General features: G+C 47.1%; 1 protein-coding gene across 5 annotated transcripts; it reads right to left on the bottom strand.

The window, feature by feature from the left end:
- Nucleotides 1-241: 241 nt before the first annotated feature.
- On the bottom strand, nt 242-20,413 carry spata20 (spermatogenesis associated 20). Of its 5 annotated transcripts, XM_037277578.1 has the most exons (17): nt 20,266-20,409; nt 20,150-20,202; nt 19,104-19,214; nt 18,967-19,031; nt 18,600-18,754; nt 18,390-18,533; nt 18,128-18,329; nt 17,915-18,045; nt 17,750-17,854; nt 17,351-17,425; nt 16,733-16,945; nt 16,423-16,648; nt 15,779-15,947; nt 14,149-14,357; nt 12,129-12,328; nt 3,381-3,461; nt 242-740 (listed from the first exon to the last, which is right to left on the bottom strand). In XM_037277578.1, the coding sequence occupies exons 1-17, from the start codon at nt 20,344-20,346 to the stop codon at nt 546-548; spliced, it is 2,415 nt and encodes an 804-aa protein (XP_037133473.1). In that variant the 5' UTR covers nt 20,347-20,409; the 3' UTR covers nt 242-545. The 5 variants fall into 5 exon arrangements, with proteins under 5 accessions (XP_037133473.1, XP_037133470.1, XP_037133472.1 ...); XM_037277575.1 differs by having other exon boundaries at nt 20,150-20,413; XM_037277577.1 differs by having other exon boundaries at nt 16,423-16,615; nt 20,150-20,413.
- Nucleotides 20,414-20,450: the final 37 nt, after the last annotated feature.

Genomic DNA, 20,450 nt, shown 5'->3' with positions numbered 1-20,450 from the left:
AGAGCAGGAACCAGGGAGCCAAACTCTTTGGCCTTACCATCAGCAACCCATCTGTCTCCTTTCATCCACTCACATAGAAACACACCCATTCCCACGTGGGCCTTCCTTCTCCTTCCCTACAACACTACACAAGTCATACATTACCTTCATTCAGCCTTCTGGCATTCCAGAGAGCGAGAGGGGATTTCTCTGCACAAGTAGAAATAGTACAAAAAGAGGAATACAACTGGGACACTGGCAATCACTCTCCTCCAGTCAGATCATTTATTAGCTATAGTAAGGTCCATCATCATCATCCTCATTTAGATCATGAACATTATTTGACTGAAAATACATTTCGATTTGGTTACAGTCAAATCAAGCTTATAAAATACACTTTTGTTGTTTTCTTCTTCTTCACATATTTAAGCAAGGAAGGAAGTGCAACGCGGAGGCCACTTTCATGGTAGAACTAATTGAACTAGCCAAATGAAAAAAAAGCCTAGGCTTGCCAGGTCTGCTAATAAATCCAGCTCATTATAAAAATAACATAAAATCAACCCTTCTCATTCTGCTTGCGTGGCCGCAATCCCGTCCAGAAGCAGCCGGCGTAGTTCTTTGGGCTCGGTAACGGGCAGCGAGCAGGTCAAGTCCTGGCACACGTAGGCGCTGGCCACTCCGCCCTGCATACACATGGACGAGAGTGCGGGCAGAAGCTCGCGGAGGAAAGCGTCCGAACTGCCGTCTAAAAGCATCAGGACCTGCCAGAAGAGAAACAAACCCCCCAAAAAAAGGAGGGGGGATTATATCCAGTCACCAATAAAACATTCAATATTTATGCTGCACTGTTTATAAATGATGGCGAGCATAAAGCGCGGGAGGCACAGGTAAGGATAGATTCACACTGGGCGCTATTGACCACGGCTGTAAACATTTGGCCGACACACACACACACACACAGGATGTGATGGAATGTGTTTGTGACGGACCGTGTGACTGTTGCTAAGGAGACAAGATGAGGCTTTCCATGCCCAGTGGAACCTTTGCTTCTTTGTCCTGACTTTCTTCTTTTTGCTTGTCAGCATCATGTTGGAGCGACATGGCGCAAGCTAAAAGGTCACGCTATGCCCATGGGGGCAACAACACCTCGGAATGACTGAGCGAGCGAGCCGCTGACACCTATATTTCACGAGCTCGTACTACGTTCATGATGAAAAGCAAATGCTCCTTTTGGTAGGGTCAGAAAAGTCAAGTTTGAATATGTTGGCCATTTGCTAACGTTATAAAAGAAGATTGAGTGTTTTTCAACAGACATCATTGACACTATGGCTGTCCTATATGAAAATAAACAAATAAAAGCCACACATTCTCTCTGATTGGTGATGGAGGGAGGCGGAAGTAGCAACATAGCAACAAGACAGAAAACGCTTGCGAGTCCTAACATTGCTGTAATCCTCCTCTGCTCGCTTTCTTCGATGTGCGGCTTTGCTTGTGGCTAGGTTCTTTAATTCTACCCGTCATGACATCTTCTTTCCTCCTACTTCTGAGTCTCTGCGGACTTGTTAGGGATATCCTGATGTTTCCCTCCAGCGTTTAAAAGGTGGCTGCTATAAGGACCATCTTTCCTTTTAGAGGCCATTGCATCATTTTTTTTTGTTGCTTTTCATCCCACTCTCTTCTTCCTCAGGGAATTGTGAATTGCGCATCAGGAGTTTTTTTTCTTTCTTAAAGGAAGGTCATTTCTCGAAGAAAATATTGTGAAGGCTTGTAATGGCTTATTTTATTGTGTTGATTGAGACACCATATATAAAAGCATTCCTCGTTTTTTGGGAGAAAAAAGTTACAAGCGCTCCCCATAACTATGTCAGAATGTGTGCATGTGTGTCAAGTGCCCGGGGCTTTCTACAGCTCATTCAGCACGCAAGCGAGGAGTAATTGGATTTCAATTAGGCATGTTCCTCGGCTCAGAGCTTCCTAGTGTAACGTGAAACAGAATGGCCTCCCTCCCAAGCCTTTAACTCATCCAGTTATCCCTTTTCCTCTATTTTCCCAGCCCTATTAATTGTTAGTATATTCATATCCATTTCAGAGCAGTCAAAGGTCACCGATCAGAAATTTGGATCGGTAGATGAGAATCAGCCTTCCGTGAAGAAACTTGTTTGGGGATTTGAGATGTTGTTGACATGTGATTTCATTTACATACCCGCTGCTCTGCGTGTGGCATATCGTTAAGTGTGTTGTGCTAATCTGCTGGGAAAAGGGAATCTCATCATCATGTTTGAGCGTGGGTTGGAAGCAGCTCAGCTCAGCTCAGCTCAGCTCAGCTCAGCTCAGCTCAGCTCAGCCCAGCCCAGCCCAGCCCAGCCCAGCCCAGCCCAGCCCAGCCCAGCCCACATCTGGACATACTGTATAGTAGCCTACATGCTTGCTGATACAGAATTCCCACATCAAACAAATGTTAGCATCGGATCAAATAGACTATCACAATTGTACAGATTAGTTGTACCAGAGTTTGACAGAAACAAGGCTCAGCGTGTGACTGGCTCGAGTCCGGCCAGGTGTGTGATAGGCTATCCAGTGCATGTCATGATCCTGGTTGAGAATGGCTGGCTCTGGCTCTTTTTTTTCTCCCTCCCTCCCTCCCCACGGGGATGTGGAGTGACCCGATCCAGCAACCGCGCGCGACCTTATGTCTGATAACGTACAACTCACTTCGATTACATTCCGAGCCCTGTCGACTTTGCGCGCATGTCTTTGGGTGGTGAGAATAGAATACGTACTTTCATTTGGTGATCTCATTATGGCTGTGGGATGACCTAATATGAACTTTTAATTTGCTTTTGTGGGATTTGCTGTGGCTGCAAGTTACTTTTGTGTTTGCCTTTGTTAATCACACAGAAAATGTGTTTATTTAAGAATAGCCAAACAGTCATTAGCTGAGAAAAGAAAATGGGAACAAGGAGACACTCCAGATAAAAAAAAACAACAACATAAAAACGCACTAAATCTAACAGCATAATGTGTGTTTGTATTGTTATTTTTTTTAACTATGCCCAAGGTGTACAAAGACATTATAATGTGATCTTGCTGAGCGCATTTTTACTGGAATATTTCGTGATAATTGCAAGACTCTAATGTTTTGTGAAGAGACAGTTTCATGGGGAAAATGATTCAAGGGGAAGTCAAGTAAAAAAAAATCTCTTTGAACAGTCTATAAACAGTATTCTGGTTATTATTTCATGTATGGAAAGCAAATTAGGCAGCTAACTGGCCTGTTCTTTTCCGACTTTGGTTATGTGACATTAGCAAGCAGAGCCGTGATTGGTCGATGATGCTCAACGACACGCCGGTCGGCGTTTGTCCAAATAGATGCAAAGCTAAGTGCAAGCTACAATACTTACCCTGTGTGGTAGAAAGAGGGAGTTGACTGCTTCTAAAAGAGCTTTTGTATCCGGGGAATCTTTTTGGCCACAGATGACAATCTGAGAAAAAATGGAGTCAACGGGAAGGGGAGAGAAAACAAAATGAGAAAGCATGATTAGAATGAAATACAAGGGGAAAGGTGATACCTCAAAAGGGAGTTCGAGGGGGTCGAGGTGCCGGCCGGGGCTCAGCGTCAGCGGATTTGTAGCCGTAACGAGGAAGGCAGGTGTTGTCAGTGCCACTGTCTCGCCCTTTGAGCTCGTTACGCTTGCCCCGGCAAGCGGCATCCTCCGCAGGTCGCGTGCGTCAGTATATCCGAGAGAAACTTGACTAGACTTGCTACTCTTTGAGTCTTGTTCAAGGAAAGTTTGTCAGGGGAAACTCGGACAAATGACTATTGGCTGGGGGGCATCACATCTGACACCCGGACCACCAATACTGGAGCCCCTCAGGGGTGCGTCCTCTCCCCACTGCTCTTCTCTCTCTACACCAATGATTTCTCCTCAGATGACTCTCCTGTGAAGCTCCTGAAGTATGCAGACGACACCACTCTCATCGGACTGATCCAGGACGGTGATGAGACTGCGTACAGACAGGAGGTGGAGCGGCTGGTCCACTGGTGCAACCAAAACCATCTGGAGCTGAACCCGCTCAAGACCGTGGAGATGACAGTGGATTTCAGGCGAGACCCTTCACCACTTTTACCTCTCACTATCCGCAGTAATACTATTCTCTCCACAGACACCTTCAAGTTCCTGGGAACCACAATCTCTCGGGACCTGAAATGGACCGGCCACATCGACTCTGTCCGGAAGAAGGCCCAGCAGAGGCTGTACTTCCTGAGACAGCTCAAGAAGTTCAACCTGCCGCGAGAGCTTCTGAAGACCTTCTACACTGCCATCATCCAGTCTGTCCTCTGCACCTCCATCACTGTCTGGTTTGGATCAGCCTCCAAACAAGACAAGCACAGACTGCAACGGACAATCAGGACTGCAGAAAAGATCATTGGAATCAACCTCCCATCTATCCAAGACTTGTACCTGTCCAGGACCAGGAAACGTGCAAGGAACATCTCTACAGACCCTTCTCACCCAGGTTGCAGTCTGTTTGAACTACTCCCCTCCGGACGGCGTTATAGAGCTCGGTACGCCAAAACCAGCAGACACAGAGACAGACAGCTTCTTCCCCCAGGCTGTTGCTCTGATGAACTCACACCACTCATAGAGTCTCAGAGGCATTACTGTGCAATAACATCCTGCTCTTCACACCTTTTGAATTTGTCTACACTGTTTTTGCCATTATTCACATGTCCTGAGTGTTGTTAGTCGCCCCCTTTTCTTGTCTTCCGGGTTAGAGCAACGCTGGCGTCTGGACTGTTGACTGCCGCTTCTACCCCGAACCATGTCCGCTATTTGTTTGTCCCCTGTCTGTTTTGTGTTTCCCGTTTTAAGTGTGCCCGCTTTTTTGTTTTATTTTTCTCGCCTTTTCTCCTGCCCACCGCGTATCTCTGGAGCTCTGCTCGCACCTCTCTGATCCCGCTCCCTCTGACTACGAGCTACGCTAGCCAGCTAGCCAACCCACAACCGGACCCTCCTACCTCCCGGCTCTGAGCCTGTAGCTGCTTGCTCTTGGCTCGGCAAACGGCTCCAACCCAACTTGCTGGCCACTTGGCCGGCGTCCTCGGGGGGAGCACCCGCTCGCTGCGAGCTCGCCGGTCGTGGCTCGGCTGGGTGCCGCCATGACACACTGGGGCGTGCCGTTTGCACGGGTACAGTCGGGATTGACCAACACCACCACCCACTCTACCAACATCACGACTCGGTCCACTGCTGCTTCCATGCATTTCACTGCCTACCAACTTCTAGTTAACCAGCTACTAGCCATTTCTACCATTTTTTCTGGATTATTCCCTGCTGCTGTGACGTCGCATCTCCTGCATGAACTATCACTTCTGCTACTCCGGGCTTCCATTCCACTAACTTCTCGTCCATTTGTCTACACTGCTGCTAATCTTCATCATTTCAACAATAATCACCGTCTCCCTGCTGCTGCTGCCTCAGCTGCCAGCAAGGCTGGGATCCTCCGCCGTCGCCGCTACATCCACCGTAGCTCCGGACTATCTTTTAAACGACATTTCCCTGATGGCTCACCCATCCCCTCTTTCTGGACTTTCTCGCCCCCCCGTCACCCCCACCTTCCGTACTGTCAACTTCAACAATCTTCACTCCCCCACCCCCGCTCCTTCATCCATCTCCGTCGCACTGCTGAACTGTCGCTCCCTCTCCAACAAATCACTAGTTATTTTCGAACTAATATTGGACAATAATTTGGATCTGCTCCTTCTCTGTGAAACATGGCAACAGCCCCTGGACTATTTTTCTCTCAACCAAGCCACTCCGTCTAATTACAGCTACATCGCCAAACCTCGCCTCTCTGGGCGAGGAGGTGGTATTGCTGTCCTCCATAAGCGGTCCCTATCCATCACTGAATTGGACCTCAACCTCCCATCTATTTCATCCTTTGAATATCTCGCTTTTTCCCTCCCCAACTCTACTACTGCTGTTCTTATCTACCGCCCCCCCAAGTCTCATCCGTCTTTTCTCTCTGAACTCTCTGAACTTCTCACCATCGTATCCTCAGTCTCCTATCGCCTCCTACTAATCGGTGACTTCAACATCCACATCGACCAGCCAACTGCTCCACTGACGTCGGACTTCATCTCCCTTCTGGACTGCTTTCATCTCACCCAGCACATCAACTTCCCCACCCACACCAAAGGCCACACCCTGGATATAGTATGCTCCTCCTTTCCACTCACATCCAACCCCCGTCCTCTCACCTTTCCACTGTCAGATCATCTCTGCATCCTCTTCTCTGCCCCTCTACCCTCGCCTCATAAATCCACAAAACGCACCATCTCCTACCGCAACATCAAGACTGTAAACCCAATCACGCTTTGCCAGCTCTTATCCTCTGCTCTTCCTTCCGACCTCACTTCTTCCTCCCCTGATGACCTTGCCACCACGCTCAACAACATCCTTTCTGACTCCCTTCATTCCCTAGCCCCCTGGAAAACTTCCTCTGTTACATTCACTAACTCTGCCCCTTGGTACACACCGGAACTCCGCACCATGAAACAAACTGGCCGTCAACTCGAACGCCTCTACAAAAGAACCCGCCTCACCGTCCATGCTGAAACCTTTAAACAACACATCTCCTCCTATCGTGATGCTCTTCTTGCTGCCAAATCTGCTTACTTCTCATCTCTCATTAATAACACCAACCGAAACCCCCGCATACTGTTCTCCACCGTCAACAAATTGCTCCAGCCACCGGTCACCAAGCCACCCTCCTCACCCGCCCTCTGTAACTCCTTGTCAACTTCAACGACAAAATCGCCCAAATAGACAGTTCTCTGACCGACACCATCAACAACTCCTCCCCCCCCCCTCCTGCCCCCCCTCCCTGACCTCCCGCCCTTCCCCTCTCTCACTGCCTTCTCCCTTGTCGACTCTTCCACTATCCTAGACATCATTACCTCATCCAAGACAACCACCTGCTCTCTCGACCCTCTTCCAACGACCTTAACTAAGGCCTGCCTCCCTGTCCTCCTCCCCCACCTCACCACCCTTTTTAATCAGTCTTTATCCCTTGGCCACTTTCCCACTGTCTATAAACTTGCAGCCATCACCCCCATCCTCAAAAAGCCCACCTTGGACCCACTCAACCTCTCCAACTACCGTCCCATCTCCAACCTTTCATTCCTTTCCAAAACCCTTGAACGCATTGTCGCCGCCCAACTCCACACCCATCTCCAGTCCAACAACCTCTATGAACCCTTCCAGTCCGGATTCCGCCCACTTCACAGCACTGAAACAGCTCTAGTCAAAGTCACCAACGATCTCCTCATTTCTGCAGACTCTGGTGCCCTCAACATCCTACTACTACTTGACCTTAGCGCAGCCTTTGACACTGTGAACCATTCCATCCTCCTCCAAAGGCTGCGCCAACTAGGTGTTGAGGGCACTGCACTCGACTGGCTCACCTCCTACCTCACCAACAGAAACCAGTTCATCTCTCTCTCCGGTCACACATCCATCCTCTCCCCAGTTACACAAGGGGTCCCCCAAGGCTCAGTTCTTGGCCCCCTCCTATTCATCTGTTACCTCTTTCCCCTTGGTACTGTCATCCGCAAACTCAATCTGGACTTCCACTGCTACGCTGATGACACCCAGATCTACATACGTACGACACCAACCCGTAACCCTTCCCTCACTCATTTTGAAACCTGCATCTCTACAATAAAAGCATGGCTGACCCACAACTTTCTCAAACTCAACAGTGACAAAACAGAGCTCCTCCTCATAGGCACTAAATCCTCCCTTAACAAAACTGGATCCATCACACTCACCATCGACTCCTCAAACATCACTCCCTCCCCTCTGGCACGCAATCTTGGCGTTATTTTTGACCCCACACTGTCTTTTCAACCTCATGTTAGCTCAGTTGTCAAGACCTCCTACTTCCACCTCCGACGCATCGCTAAAATCCGGCACTGCCTTTCTCTCCCTGCCGCTGAATCTCTCATCCACGCCTTCATCTCATCCCGGCTTGATTACTGCAACTCCCTTCTCACTGGAATCACTGCTCACTCACTCCATAGACTTCAACTAGTCCAAAACTCTGCTGCCCGCCTCCTTACCCACACCCGGTCCCGTGAACACATCACACCTGTTCTCCACTCTCTTCACTGGCTCCCCATGAAGGAGCGTATCATCTTCAAGATACTCCTCCTCACCTTCAAAGCCCTTCACCACCTGGCTCCCACTTACCTATCCGACCTCCTTGTCCCCTACTGCCCCAACAGTCCCCTCCAATACTTCACGTCTGACAGTCCCAAATTCCAAACTCAAATCCTTCGGTGACAGAGCCTTTTCTTGCACATCACCCCGACTCTGGAACTCTCTCCCCCACTGTCTGTGACTCACCCACACTCCCCATATTCAAGTCCCGTCTAAAAACTTACCTCTTCTCCCAAGCTCATGACCTCCCCTACCCATAACTGGTTTCCTCTTCTTAAGTTTACCCGATTGTTTCCTCCCCGTCCCCCTCCCCTCATGTATGTCTTTGCCTTGTTCCCTGTAAGCGTCTTTGGGTGTTTGAAAAGCGCTATACAAATTTAATGAATTATTAGTGTGAAGGTGAAGACCTTCACACTATTGTTATTCTACAACATTTTGCGCTAGCTTTCCGCTAACTTTCTTTGGCGCTTAACTAGTTCCACATACTTCAACCGATTCACTCCGTTCCACTTTTCACTTATTCCAAATATTCATGGCATGGGTGCTTACATTTTTTTCGTTCGAAAAATTTTCCGTTTTCGCAAAATTCACAAATTTCCGGCGAATTTTGCCCCATTCATTCTTAATGGCAGATTCAACATTTCACATTTACGTTGTTCCAGTTTGAAATTCACATAATTCAACACATTCAAATCACATTGGGGACATTCCCAAACTTGCCAAATTCAAAATTTTCACGTTTTCATCTTTTATTTTGAAATTCACACCCAATTCACCAATATTTCCTCCACTTAGCAAAAATTCCACTTTTTCAAATTTGAAATTCAACCAAATTCTCCTACATTTCGTTTTTCTACTCTAATTTCTACATTTTTCAACCGATTCAACCCATTCCAACTTTCAATTGTAATTCCTAATTTTCAAATTTGAAATTCGACCAAATTCTCCAAAATTTCGTTTTTCTACTCTAATTTCTACATTTTTTAACCCATTCATCCCATTCCAACTTTCAATTGTAATTCCACATTTTCTAATTTGAAATTCGACCAAATTCTCCAAATTCTCGTTTTTCTACTCTAATTTCTACATTTTTCAACCGATTCAACCCATTCCAACTTTCAACCTTTTGCCTACCTATACCACAACTTCCCACTTGCCAAAAATTTGAAATTCGACCAAATTCTCCTAAATTTCGTTTTTCTACTCTAATTTCTACATTTTTCAACCGATTCAACCCGTTCCAACTTTCAATTGTAATTCCTAATTTTCAAATTTGAAATTCGACCAAATTCTCCAAAATTTCGTTTTTCTACTCTAATTTCTACATTTTTTAACCCATTCATCCCATTCCAACTTTCAATTGTAATTCCAAATTTTCTAATTTGAAATTCGACCAAATTCTCGTTTTTCTACTCTAATTTCTACATTTTTCAACCGATTCAACCCATTCCAAGTTTCAATTGTAATTCCTAATTTTCAAATTTGAAATTCGACCAAATTTTCCAAAATTTCGTTTTCGCGAGTGGTATCGAAACCCGCGTGGGACACAAATTCATGTCATTTATTTCCTTTATTATTTTTGCCGCTTATCATTTTTAACGCTTATCATTTGTAACTTTTTTGTAACATGTATTTGTAACATTTCATTTTTAACGCTTATCATTTGTAACTTTTTTGTAACATTTGTAACTTAACATTTCTAACGCTTATCATTTGTAATTTTTTTGTAACATTTGTAACATTTCATTTTTAACATTTATCATTTGTAACTTTTTTGTAACATTTGTAACATTTCATTTTTAACATTTATCATTTGTAATTTTTTTGTAACATTTGTAACATTTCATTTTTAACATTTATCATTTGTAACATTTCATTTTTAACGCTTATCATTTGTAACATAACATTTTTAACGCCTATCATTTGTAACATTTGTAACACTTCACGTTGTTCCAGTTTGAAATTCACATAATTCAACACATTCAAATCACATTGGGGACATTCCCAAACTTGGCAAATTCAAAATTTTCACGTTTTCATCTTTTATTTTGAAATTCACACCCAATTCACCAGTATTTCCTTTTTCCCTTCTCATTTCTACATTTTTCAACCGATTCAACCCATTCCAACTTTCAACTGTTCATCATTTTTCTACCTATTCCACAACTTACCAAAAACTTCACATCTTTTATTTTGAAATTCACACCCAATTCCTTTTCCCCATCTCATTTCTACATTTTTCAACCGATTCAACCCATTCCTACTTTCAACTGTTCATCATTTTTCTACCTATTCCACAACTTCCCACTTACCAAAAACTTCACATCTTTTATTTTGAAATTCACACCCAATTCTTTTTTCCCTTCTCATTTCTACATTTTTCAACCGATTTCAACCCATTCCAACTTTCAACTGTTCATCATTTTTCTACCTATTCCACAACTTCCCACTTACCAAAAACTTCATATCTTTTATTTTGAAATTCACACCCAATTCCTTTTTCCTTTCTCATTTCTACATTTTTCAACCGATTCAACCCATTCCAACTTTCAACTGTTCATCATTTTCTACCTATTCCACAACTTCCCACTTACCAAAAACTTCACATCTTTTATTTTGAAATTCACACCCAATTCTCCAATATTTCCTTTTTCCCTTCTCATTTCTACATTTTTCAACCGATTCAACATCATTCTGCAACATTCCTTAAATATTTATTCAACTTCTTCACCTTCACACGCAATTTCTTCAGGAATTGCAAATTCTAGTTATTCTACTTATTCCGCTCACTTTTTTGACGCTTAACTAGTTCCACATACTTCAACCGATTCACTCCGTTCCACTTTTCACTTATTCCAAATATTCATGACACGGCTGCTTACATTTTGTTTGTTCCACAAATATTCCGTTTTCACAAAATTCCCAAATTTCCGGCAATTTTTTCCCCATTCATTCTTAATGGCAGATTCAACATTTCACATTTACGTTGTTCCAGTTTGACATTCACATAATTCAACGCATTCAAATCACATTGGGGACATTCCCAAACTTGGCTAATTCAAAAATTTCACGTTTTCACTTTTTAGATTTGCACAAAATTTCACAAGATTTTGTTTTTCACTTCTAATTTCAACATACTTCAACCGATTCAACTCGTTCCAACTTTCAACTGTTCATCTTTTGCCTACCTATTCCACACCTTCCCACTTAGCAAAAAATCCACTTTTTCAAATTTGAAATTCAACCAAATTCTCCTAAATTTGACGCAAAAAACTTAACCAGCTCAGTGGCCTAGTGGTAGAGTGTCCGCCCTGAGACTGGAAGGTTGTGGGTTCAAACCCCGGCCGGGTCATACCAAAGACTATAAAAATGGGACCCATTGCGTCCCTGCTTGGCACTCAGCATTAAGGGTTGGAATTGGGGGGTTAGATCACCAACTGATTCCCGAGCCCGGCGGCACCGCTGCTGCTCACTGCTCCCCTCTCCCTCAGGGGATGGATTAAAATCACACGGGGATGGGTTAAATGCAGAGGACAAATTTCACCACACCCAGGTGTGTGTGTGACGATCATTGGGACTTTAACTTTAACTTTAAATTTCGTTATTCTACTCTAATTTCTACATTTTTCAACCGATTCAACTCGTTTCAACATCATTCTTCAGCATTCCCCAAGTATTTATTCAACTTCTTCACCTTCACACGCAATTTCTTCAGGAATTGCAAATTCTAGTTATTATTATTATTATTATTATTATTATATGTTGAACAGAGGGTGTGTTTTACCGAAGTCAAATTCCTTGTTTGGCACGCTCAAACATGGCGAATAAAAACTCTTGAATCTTGAATCTTGAAATGACTTTTTGAAAAGCATTTTGGGGGGCGACAAAACTTCTTGTGTGTGTGCGCGCTTTTGTGAAACCAACCTGCTGAAGCATGTGATGCTGTGCCATAAGGGCCCGGACCATCTCGGGTAGAGCGATGGGGAGCTTGGTAAGACGCTCAGAGAAGGCTGCCAGTAGCTTTTGGCACCGCTGGAGCCATTCCTGCCTTCCCGTATACTGGGACAGACGCAACACATTCCAGGCTGACACCGAGTTAGCGCTGGGCTCAGCTCCATCCTGATCTGAAAGACACAAAAGGAAATAAGATAAGATACATACGTACATGATATTGCATCCTGCTGTGGGTGGGCGGCAAAATTCAAATGCTTTCAATCGTGATCGGTTCTTCTCTTTTATCAGTCAGTGTCCAAAGACAGCGGCTTTTAAAAACGGACTGCCCAAACTTGACATTGAAAGGTCAAAGAAAAGCAAAGAGTGGAGCGGAGAAAAGGAGTGGTGTCAATTGCGGCTGGCAAAGAGGCAATCCGTCTTGCAGAGACAGGCAGGCGACGCAGGCGGGCAGACGCAGGCGGGCAGACGCAGGCGGGCAGACGCAGGCGGGCAGACGCAGGCTATTGGGCTCGACGCAGGCGGGCAGACGCAGGCGGGCAGACGCAGGCGGGCAGACGCAGGCGGGCAGACGCAGGCGGGCAGACGCAGGCTATTGGGCTCGACGCAGGCGGGCAGACGCAGGCTATTGGGCTCGACGCAGGCGGGCAGACGCAGGCGGGCAGACGCAGGCGGGCAGACGCGCAGACGCAGGCTATTGGGCTCAACGCAGGTGGGCAGACGCAGGCTATTGGGCTCGACGCAGGCGGGCAGACGCAGGCTATTGGGCTCGACGCAGGCGGGCAGACGCAGGCTATGGGGCTCGACGCAGGCGGGCAGACGCAGGCTATGGGGCTCGACGCAGGCGGGCAGACGCAGGCTATGGGGCTCGACGCAGGCGGGCAGACGCAGGCTATTGGGCTCGACGCAGGCGGGCAGACGCAGGCGGGCAGACGCAGGCGGGCAGACGCAGGCGGGCAGACGCAGGCTATTGGGCTCGACGCAGGCGGGCAGACGCAGGCGGGCAGACGCAGGCGGGCAGACGCAGGCGGGCAGACGCAGGCTATTGGGCTCGACGCAGGCTATTGGGCTCGACGCAGGCGGGCAGACGCAGGCTATTGGGCTCGACGCAGGCGGGCAGACGCAGGCTATTGGGCTCGACGCAGGCGGGCAGACGCAGGCTATTGGGCTCGACGCAGGCGGGCAGACGCAGGCGGGCAGACGCAGGCGGGCAGACGCAGGCGGGCAGACGCAGGCGGGCAGACGCAGGCGGGCAGACGCTGCCGTAGCCTCACCGATGGACTCCAGCGCATTCCGGTACGGTCACATTCAATTCTTTCAGATGTCCACTTCAATCCATAACACAGACATGCAGGTGTTACTGACAGGCATGGGAACCCCGAGCGACACGCGCGCAAGCACAATTCCATCACTGGTCTGACAGCAGTTCACAACCTTTTTTGAACCATCAGCTTTTCCCCATTTTTCAGTGGAGATTAGACCCCTCCACCACCAACTATAGCTAAAAAGCTGCTGTAAGAAAAATGTTTGGCTCGATAGAAATATAAAGGTCATTTGAAATGGCTCATGTAAATCTTCTAATGTAGTAAAAGTAACCCGACATGGCTTTAAAACTTTGCTAAAACCACAAAGCATTATTTTACATTTAATGGAAAATGAATGTGTATTTCATGACGTTAGCCTCTCCGTTTATTAATGACTATTTTGTTTGCCAGTTAATTATTGAAAGAAAATATGTGCACAAAAGGTTTTCATCAAAAGTGACTCACTCCAGCACCCTTGCAGGCATTTCCTCAAACAGTCATTCAATTTGTCACGTCACAGCCACCAACAGCATTGATTTTTTTTTTTTTTTTTTAGAAAACCATTTGCTTTGTTTGGCAACTCCAACTGGCAATGCATAAAACATTTCAACTGAGCTAGTATATGATGAAAGCCTTTACGTTTGAATGATTTGATTTCACCCGAGTGTCAGTGTTATACTCCTTCTCACCTTCTTTGAGTTGCAGTAGAACAGTGGTGTCACTTGGATCACAAGAAAAGTAGCCTCCGCCCGCCGAATCCCAGAAGAGCACATCCTGTCTGAGCTGAAGCTCCTCGGCCCATTGCAGCCACTCGATCTGCAGCGTGGCCTCGTAGAGATCCAGCAAGCCGCAAACGATGAACGCGTAATCGTCCAGGAAGCCGGAAATCGGCGTAGATCTGTAAAACGGGAATTTGGATGGATGAATTGTCATGCATTTTAAAATGGGTCCTGACTAATTGCCGTCCTCCCTCAGTGACACCATGTGTGGGTGAGTGCAAACAGATGGACAATGACAAGGGGGTCAAGATAGCGTTGTGTTGGGAAAGATATTGCATCCACATTTGGAATAAATGTACAACATTGGACTAAAAGGACTACAGTGCAGGGTGGCCTCGTATAAAGCCACACAATGATCCTGAAAATGACCCCACATTATCAGAGCGACATAAAAGCGACCACGTCACAATGGCAGTTTGCCTCAGATAATCAGGTCTCCTTCACACAAAGGCCCGTCAGTTGGTCGAGGTGACCAGTTAAATGGACGACGGGCCCTTAAGAGATTAAAGCGGGATGGAAACATTCAAGGGGCTGGCTGGGCTTTTTATTGGCAGGCACCCTTCTACTTGAAAGCAGAATTTGGAAAACAAACGAAGAGGAACAGGACAGTCAGTTGTGTTGCTTCTCTCTACTTAAACACTTGAGTGATACTCACACACAAAGCGATAGATAAGAAGGTACTCCTCATCTCCCCCTTGTTGGCCAAATATACTGTCAAACCTCCAGAACCAGGAAATGTGAGGTCCTTACAAAATCGAGAGCATCAGCTCATCAAACTACATATTAACCCAGGTGGCCATGGTAGCAACCATTGCTCCTGCTAAATTAGTACGTGCCTCATATAGAAAAGCTCCATGGAGCCATGATGGCCACGATAAGCTGCATTCTCCGTGCTGACACACAAGCAAGCCAAGATGACAATTACGAATGAGTGGGTCGGGATTCAAGGCCAGAGTGTTGCGGTGCTCGCGTGCGTGCGTGCTCGCGTGCGTGTAGCTCTTCATGTGTGTTTAAAAATGAATGCGTTTCATCTTGGGCGTTGTGGGACATATTTGTTTTTCTGCTGAGGCGCTTGCTTTCTACACTCACTCAGTCATTCACATTAACTAGGGCACAGAGCTGGGCAACAGAACCAGGACACCTGCTGCGGCGGCGGCGGCGGCGGCGCTTGCCGTAGAAGAGTCACGCAAAAACGTGTTCATCTTTGCTTGCTTTGGAAAACTATGCATTGTAAGAGAAGGAAGAAGAAAAAAAAAAAGGCTCTGACCTGGAAATGTCTTGGAGATCATATTGGTGCAACAGGCTTACATAATCGGTTTAAAAAACGGGCAACCTCGTTTCAACGGTGCGGTATGACGAGACTGCCGAGCGCTAACGTCATTACGGGCTGCTCCGTGCAAATGCACAGTTGACTGTAATCAGGTTATTGTTTTTGGATTTCCCATGACTGATTTGATTTCTGCCAATATATTAGTTTCCCTTTCTCATTTATGCATAAGCTATTTCTTTTGCTGGAACCAACAGACATACACACACTTACATCTGCTGCACCTCCATCTGGTCTCCACGGTAACAAGATCGCAGAAGGGTCTGCCTCTCCGCATCCCACAGGTGTTCCTTGAGGAAGTGGCCAGCCCGCAGCGCCCTCTCCAGCAGGGACTCGTCCCCAAGCGCGGCTCCGACACGGGCGTAGGCCGACACCATCAGACCTGCCACCGTGATGAAAAGCATGCTCAGAATAGCACGTGCTCAACACTAGGTCTTTTCAACCACTTATTATTCGGATTATACTCTTCCGATTTTTCTTTCCCTTTCATGCAAGTGTATCAAAGCCGAGGGAGGGCGGGAGGGAAAGCACAGTCTGCTCTCCAAAGTGTTGCAGTCGAGGACAGGTGACTAATGGGGGGGGGGGGGGGGGGGGGCGTCTTCATTAGAGAAGATGGGGGGGTAAGTATTCCGTCTAATTGGAACATTCCGAGGAATGCAAGGCTCACTATTACAATCTGTCCTGTGATAGATACTGAGTGGGAGGCAACAATAGAAATGAGTCTTACGCAACTTTGTCCCACCACCAAGCAATCCATGTACGTATTTAGTATGGCAAAATATGGAACAATGATAAGGTATTTGACTTTTTGAAAAACGGCTACGCAGTTGGGATACACGTATGTATGATGTGGTCACCGTTCCAGGAGGCCAGCATCTTGGTGTCCAGATGCGGGCGTGGCCGAAGCTTCCTCACTTCTGCCATTTTGGCTAGTGTCCCAGCCAAAAGCTCATTGAGCGTCTCCACGCTAATGCCAAAGCGCGCAGCTGTTAACTCTGCGGAGTAGCGCACAATCAGCACATTTTGGCCCCGCAGCTCCCCGTGAGGGTCCTGGCAAAAGACACCCACCGCAGTTAAGACCGACTGCTCATGTCATTTTCATTCAAAGGTTGGCACAAGGGGCGCTTGAAATGTCAAAAGAAGATGAGCAATTGGAAATAGCGTCACCTGTTCAGGGGCAACATTGCCTTGCTCCTTCACTCCATAATGGTGCATGAAAACCTCTGCTAGCGTGGCGGAGCCACTCGCACCCACTGCCACATCACCCAGCAGTCGTTCAACCTCCGAGGCCGTCCACACGCAAAAAGCTCCCTCGCGTTTTTCAGCGCCGCCTGATGTCGGGACAGAGTCGGCATCCTCGGCACTGTAAAAGCCGCCGGACTGTTGAAAGAGGTCAAAGTCAACCGCCGACTAAATCATAGCCAGTCATAAACGCCAGCAAAAAGCAATCGACGTGTTGTGCGTTTGATTCATCATTAATATTGGCCAACCTAATCAGTGCAGCGGGTGTGGGCTTCATCTCCTGGCCTATTTGTTGTAAACTCATTCATCAAGAAGAGAGGAAGGGGAAAAAAAAAAAAAAAAAAAGCTTGACCCCTTCCTTTATGAGGATATTTGTATGGTCACATAGTTTGTATGCGACTCCTTGTGGGATGATTTGGTAGCTTAATCAGCAGAAGGCATTGCTCTATTTTTACAAAAAGAAATGATTTGGCGCAAAGCATGTTACGTAACACGCATACTTTATAAGCCCCCTGAGAATGAGAAGAACGAGCCATGATTCACCTTGTCGCTCAAGTCTCTGGAGACATAAAGCAGTATGTCCTTGGCCACATCGGCAAAGATCTGCTCACCTGATACCTGCGGAGAAAGAAAGGGAAAGGAAAAAAAAAAAAAAGCAAACAGATGCTCAGAGTGGTGATTCGGCATTAAGGTAACCTTCCAGCTGCTGTCAGGTGATTCATAGGCGCTGGCAATGCTGAGCTGGCAGCTAGAGCCTCATTATATGGACACGGCGGCCATGTGTGAGTCGCTTCATATACGTGTGCCCTAATTCACTTTTGATTTGCACGCTGGGGAAATGAGGGCAAAGCAGCTACGGTGTCAAAACAATGGGATGACTTCTCTTTTTGAAATCAATTTCCACCATTGCCACAAGGATTCTGGACAAAAATGGTCACACACCTGAAAGGCAGTTACGTAGGCCACGGCAAGCTGGGCCTGGTCGTAGAGCATTTTCTCAAAATGCGGAAGGTGCCAAGAAGAATCAGTGGAGTAGCGATGAAAGCCCTGCTTTCAAACGTCAGTCAGTGTTTCTCAAGCGTTTTCAAAGCTTTCAAGTGATCAAACCTGGCCAACGTGGTCGTGGATGCCACCGCGCGCCATCATGCGCAGCGTATGCAAAGCCATTCGCAGAGCCTCCAGACCCTCCGAGGTGGAGCCATTCACAGACCAGTAAGACATGAGGAACATCAGATTCACTGGAAGAAGAAGAAGAAGCAGCAGCAGGTGAGAGCAAATAAGAACAAACACGACTCCGCGTCATAGGTGGTGGGTGGTTACCCGGTGTGGGGAACTTGGGCGCCTCCCTGAAGCCTCCATACTCTTCCTCATAAGACTGGGCCAGCTCTTGAAAACAGCGTTGAGCCACACTTGGAGCCAGAGGAGGACTCGCTCCTGCTTTCCCAGCCACAGCGCTGCCTTTTTTCAGCGCCTCCAGAATCCTGTTCCCGCTTGACTCCAAGTTGGAACGGTTATTCTGCCACTGAGAACAACAAGCGACATGGCAGCAGGTTGAGCGTTGGAAATGGATGACCTACCGCACCTGCTGCGTGATTCGGCCGAGGATTGTTTTGAAGCCAGGTCGTCTCCCTTGGTCTCTGGGTGGGAAGTAGGTGCCACCGATGAAAGGGCGGAGATCAGGAGTTAACCACACACTCATCGGCCATCCTCCACCTCCGCTTGTTGCCTGGAGGCAGCGGAACCCCGTCAACAGCGTTTACAAGAAGACAAACCTGTCCGTGTGTTGGGATACCTGCACAAAGGCCATGTATACTTGATCCACATCCGGTCTCTCTTCTCGGTCGACTTTAACGCAGACAAAGTTGACATTGAGCAGTTGGGCAATTTCCTCGTCCTCAAACGACTCCCTCTCCATGACATGGCACCAGTGACATGTTGAGTAGCCCACTGATGGGAAAAAGGTTCCCGATATTTGGATTTTCAAAACAGACTTTATGATTTGTGCAGAAGAATAAAAAAAAAAAAAAACAACAACCAATCATTGATGTGGGATAGTGGGAACGTAATTTCGATTTCTTTGTGTCTTGGCATGTGAAGAAATTGACAATAAAGCTGACTTTGACTTGACTCGATTTTCTTTGAAGTTAAAAACAACCCACCTGATAAAAATATAGGTTTGTCCTGAATCCGTGCTTGGTCGAAGGCATCTTGTCCCCACGGATACCTGAGACGAGCGAGTCCGTCTTAAAAAGCCATCCCAACTGGTGGTGGTGGTGGTGAAAGTGCACGCACTTACCAGTCAACGGGGTTGTGTGCATGTTGTAGCAGGTAGGGTGACCTTTCCTTGGCTAGCCTGTTGCTGTGTCTGGGAGGTGTCGCTGGTGGCCCTTCTCCCCCTGATGCCATGCTGGGAAAAGGAATTGCTCACCATTTCTCCATTTTCTCGAGCACACAGGCACAACTCGCAAGGAAACTGCCTTGAAGTCAAGGAAATCTCGGATCTAGCAATCAGTCTTCAACGCAGCCCAAAGTGAGCAGCGTAACGCCATCAAGAAACTGATGTGGCGGTACACCGGATTTCCATGGAGTCATTGGCCATATTAGAATCCTTCTTCCTTCACACAGTGAACGATGATTTCAACGCCCAAATTGGATGATTGCGCTTCCGATCGTTCCTCTTCATTCGGCCACTGTCAGGCTTCGGAGTGGAGAAATGGAGCAGGACGACCAAATGCAGATTGGACCAGGGTGTATTGCAGCAAACGCAAAGGACTCGGCAAACTGACGTGACTAAACAACAAACTAACAGGACTAACCGACCAAAACGTGAACCAAAAGACAGGAACCAAACAAACCGCATGACAGTGAGACATGCATTGTCCACATCTCATGCAATGCTCCGACGGCGAGTGACACACAAACAGAACTTAAATACAACACAGGTAACGAGAGGCAGGTGCGTGTGATTGCACTGCTCATGGGTACACAGGAAGGGAGGGAGGGGCGAGCACACAGACACACTGCCAAACTATGGACATGATCAGGGACACATAGCAAAAGGGGGGACGAGACATGACAGAACCCCAACAGAAACCATGGCAACCTGAACACCTAACAAAACTGGGGACGAGACATGACAGCCACATTTCAACTCATGTTGTTATTGTTTTGGGGCTTTGCAACAGCGGTCCCGTCACCATGACTTGGCATATCTTGACGACAACAAGCCAATCATGCAACACACTCGATTTCGGTTGGTTGTTCATGACAATGCAATTATTATTATATATTATAAGGCACTGAGATGAAAGCTGAACGTGTTACGCGTCGTTTTTCTTTTACCTGAGGAAGCAGCACGGTGTTGACCTGACGTTTGGTGGGGGCGGCGGCGGCGGCGACGGCAACGGCGGCTTGTGGTGTCCGAAGGACTTTTGTCTCTTGTTGTGAGGAGGAGGCGGGACTGTGCACTTGAACGCTGCTGCAGTGACAAGACGCGCTTGCTCCACGGGCTTAGATTTGCACGCCAGTCTGAGCAACATCGTCCGGCGGCCACAATGTGTGTGCGTGTGTGTGTGTGTGGCAAGCTAGCCGTTCAATGTTGTTGTAATACCGTCAACGGACACGGGGTGTCGCGCGCGCAATA

Source organism: Syngnathus acus, chromosome 19, assembly GCF_901709675.1.
Source record: "Syngnathus acus chromosome 19, fSynAcu1.2, whole genome shotgun sequence".
Taxonomy (NCBI): domain Eukaryota; kingdom Metazoa; phylum Chordata; class Actinopteri; order Syngnathiformes; family Syngnathidae; genus Syngnathus; species Syngnathus acus.
This window is presented reverse-complemented; position numbering and strand designations above follow the sequence as displayed.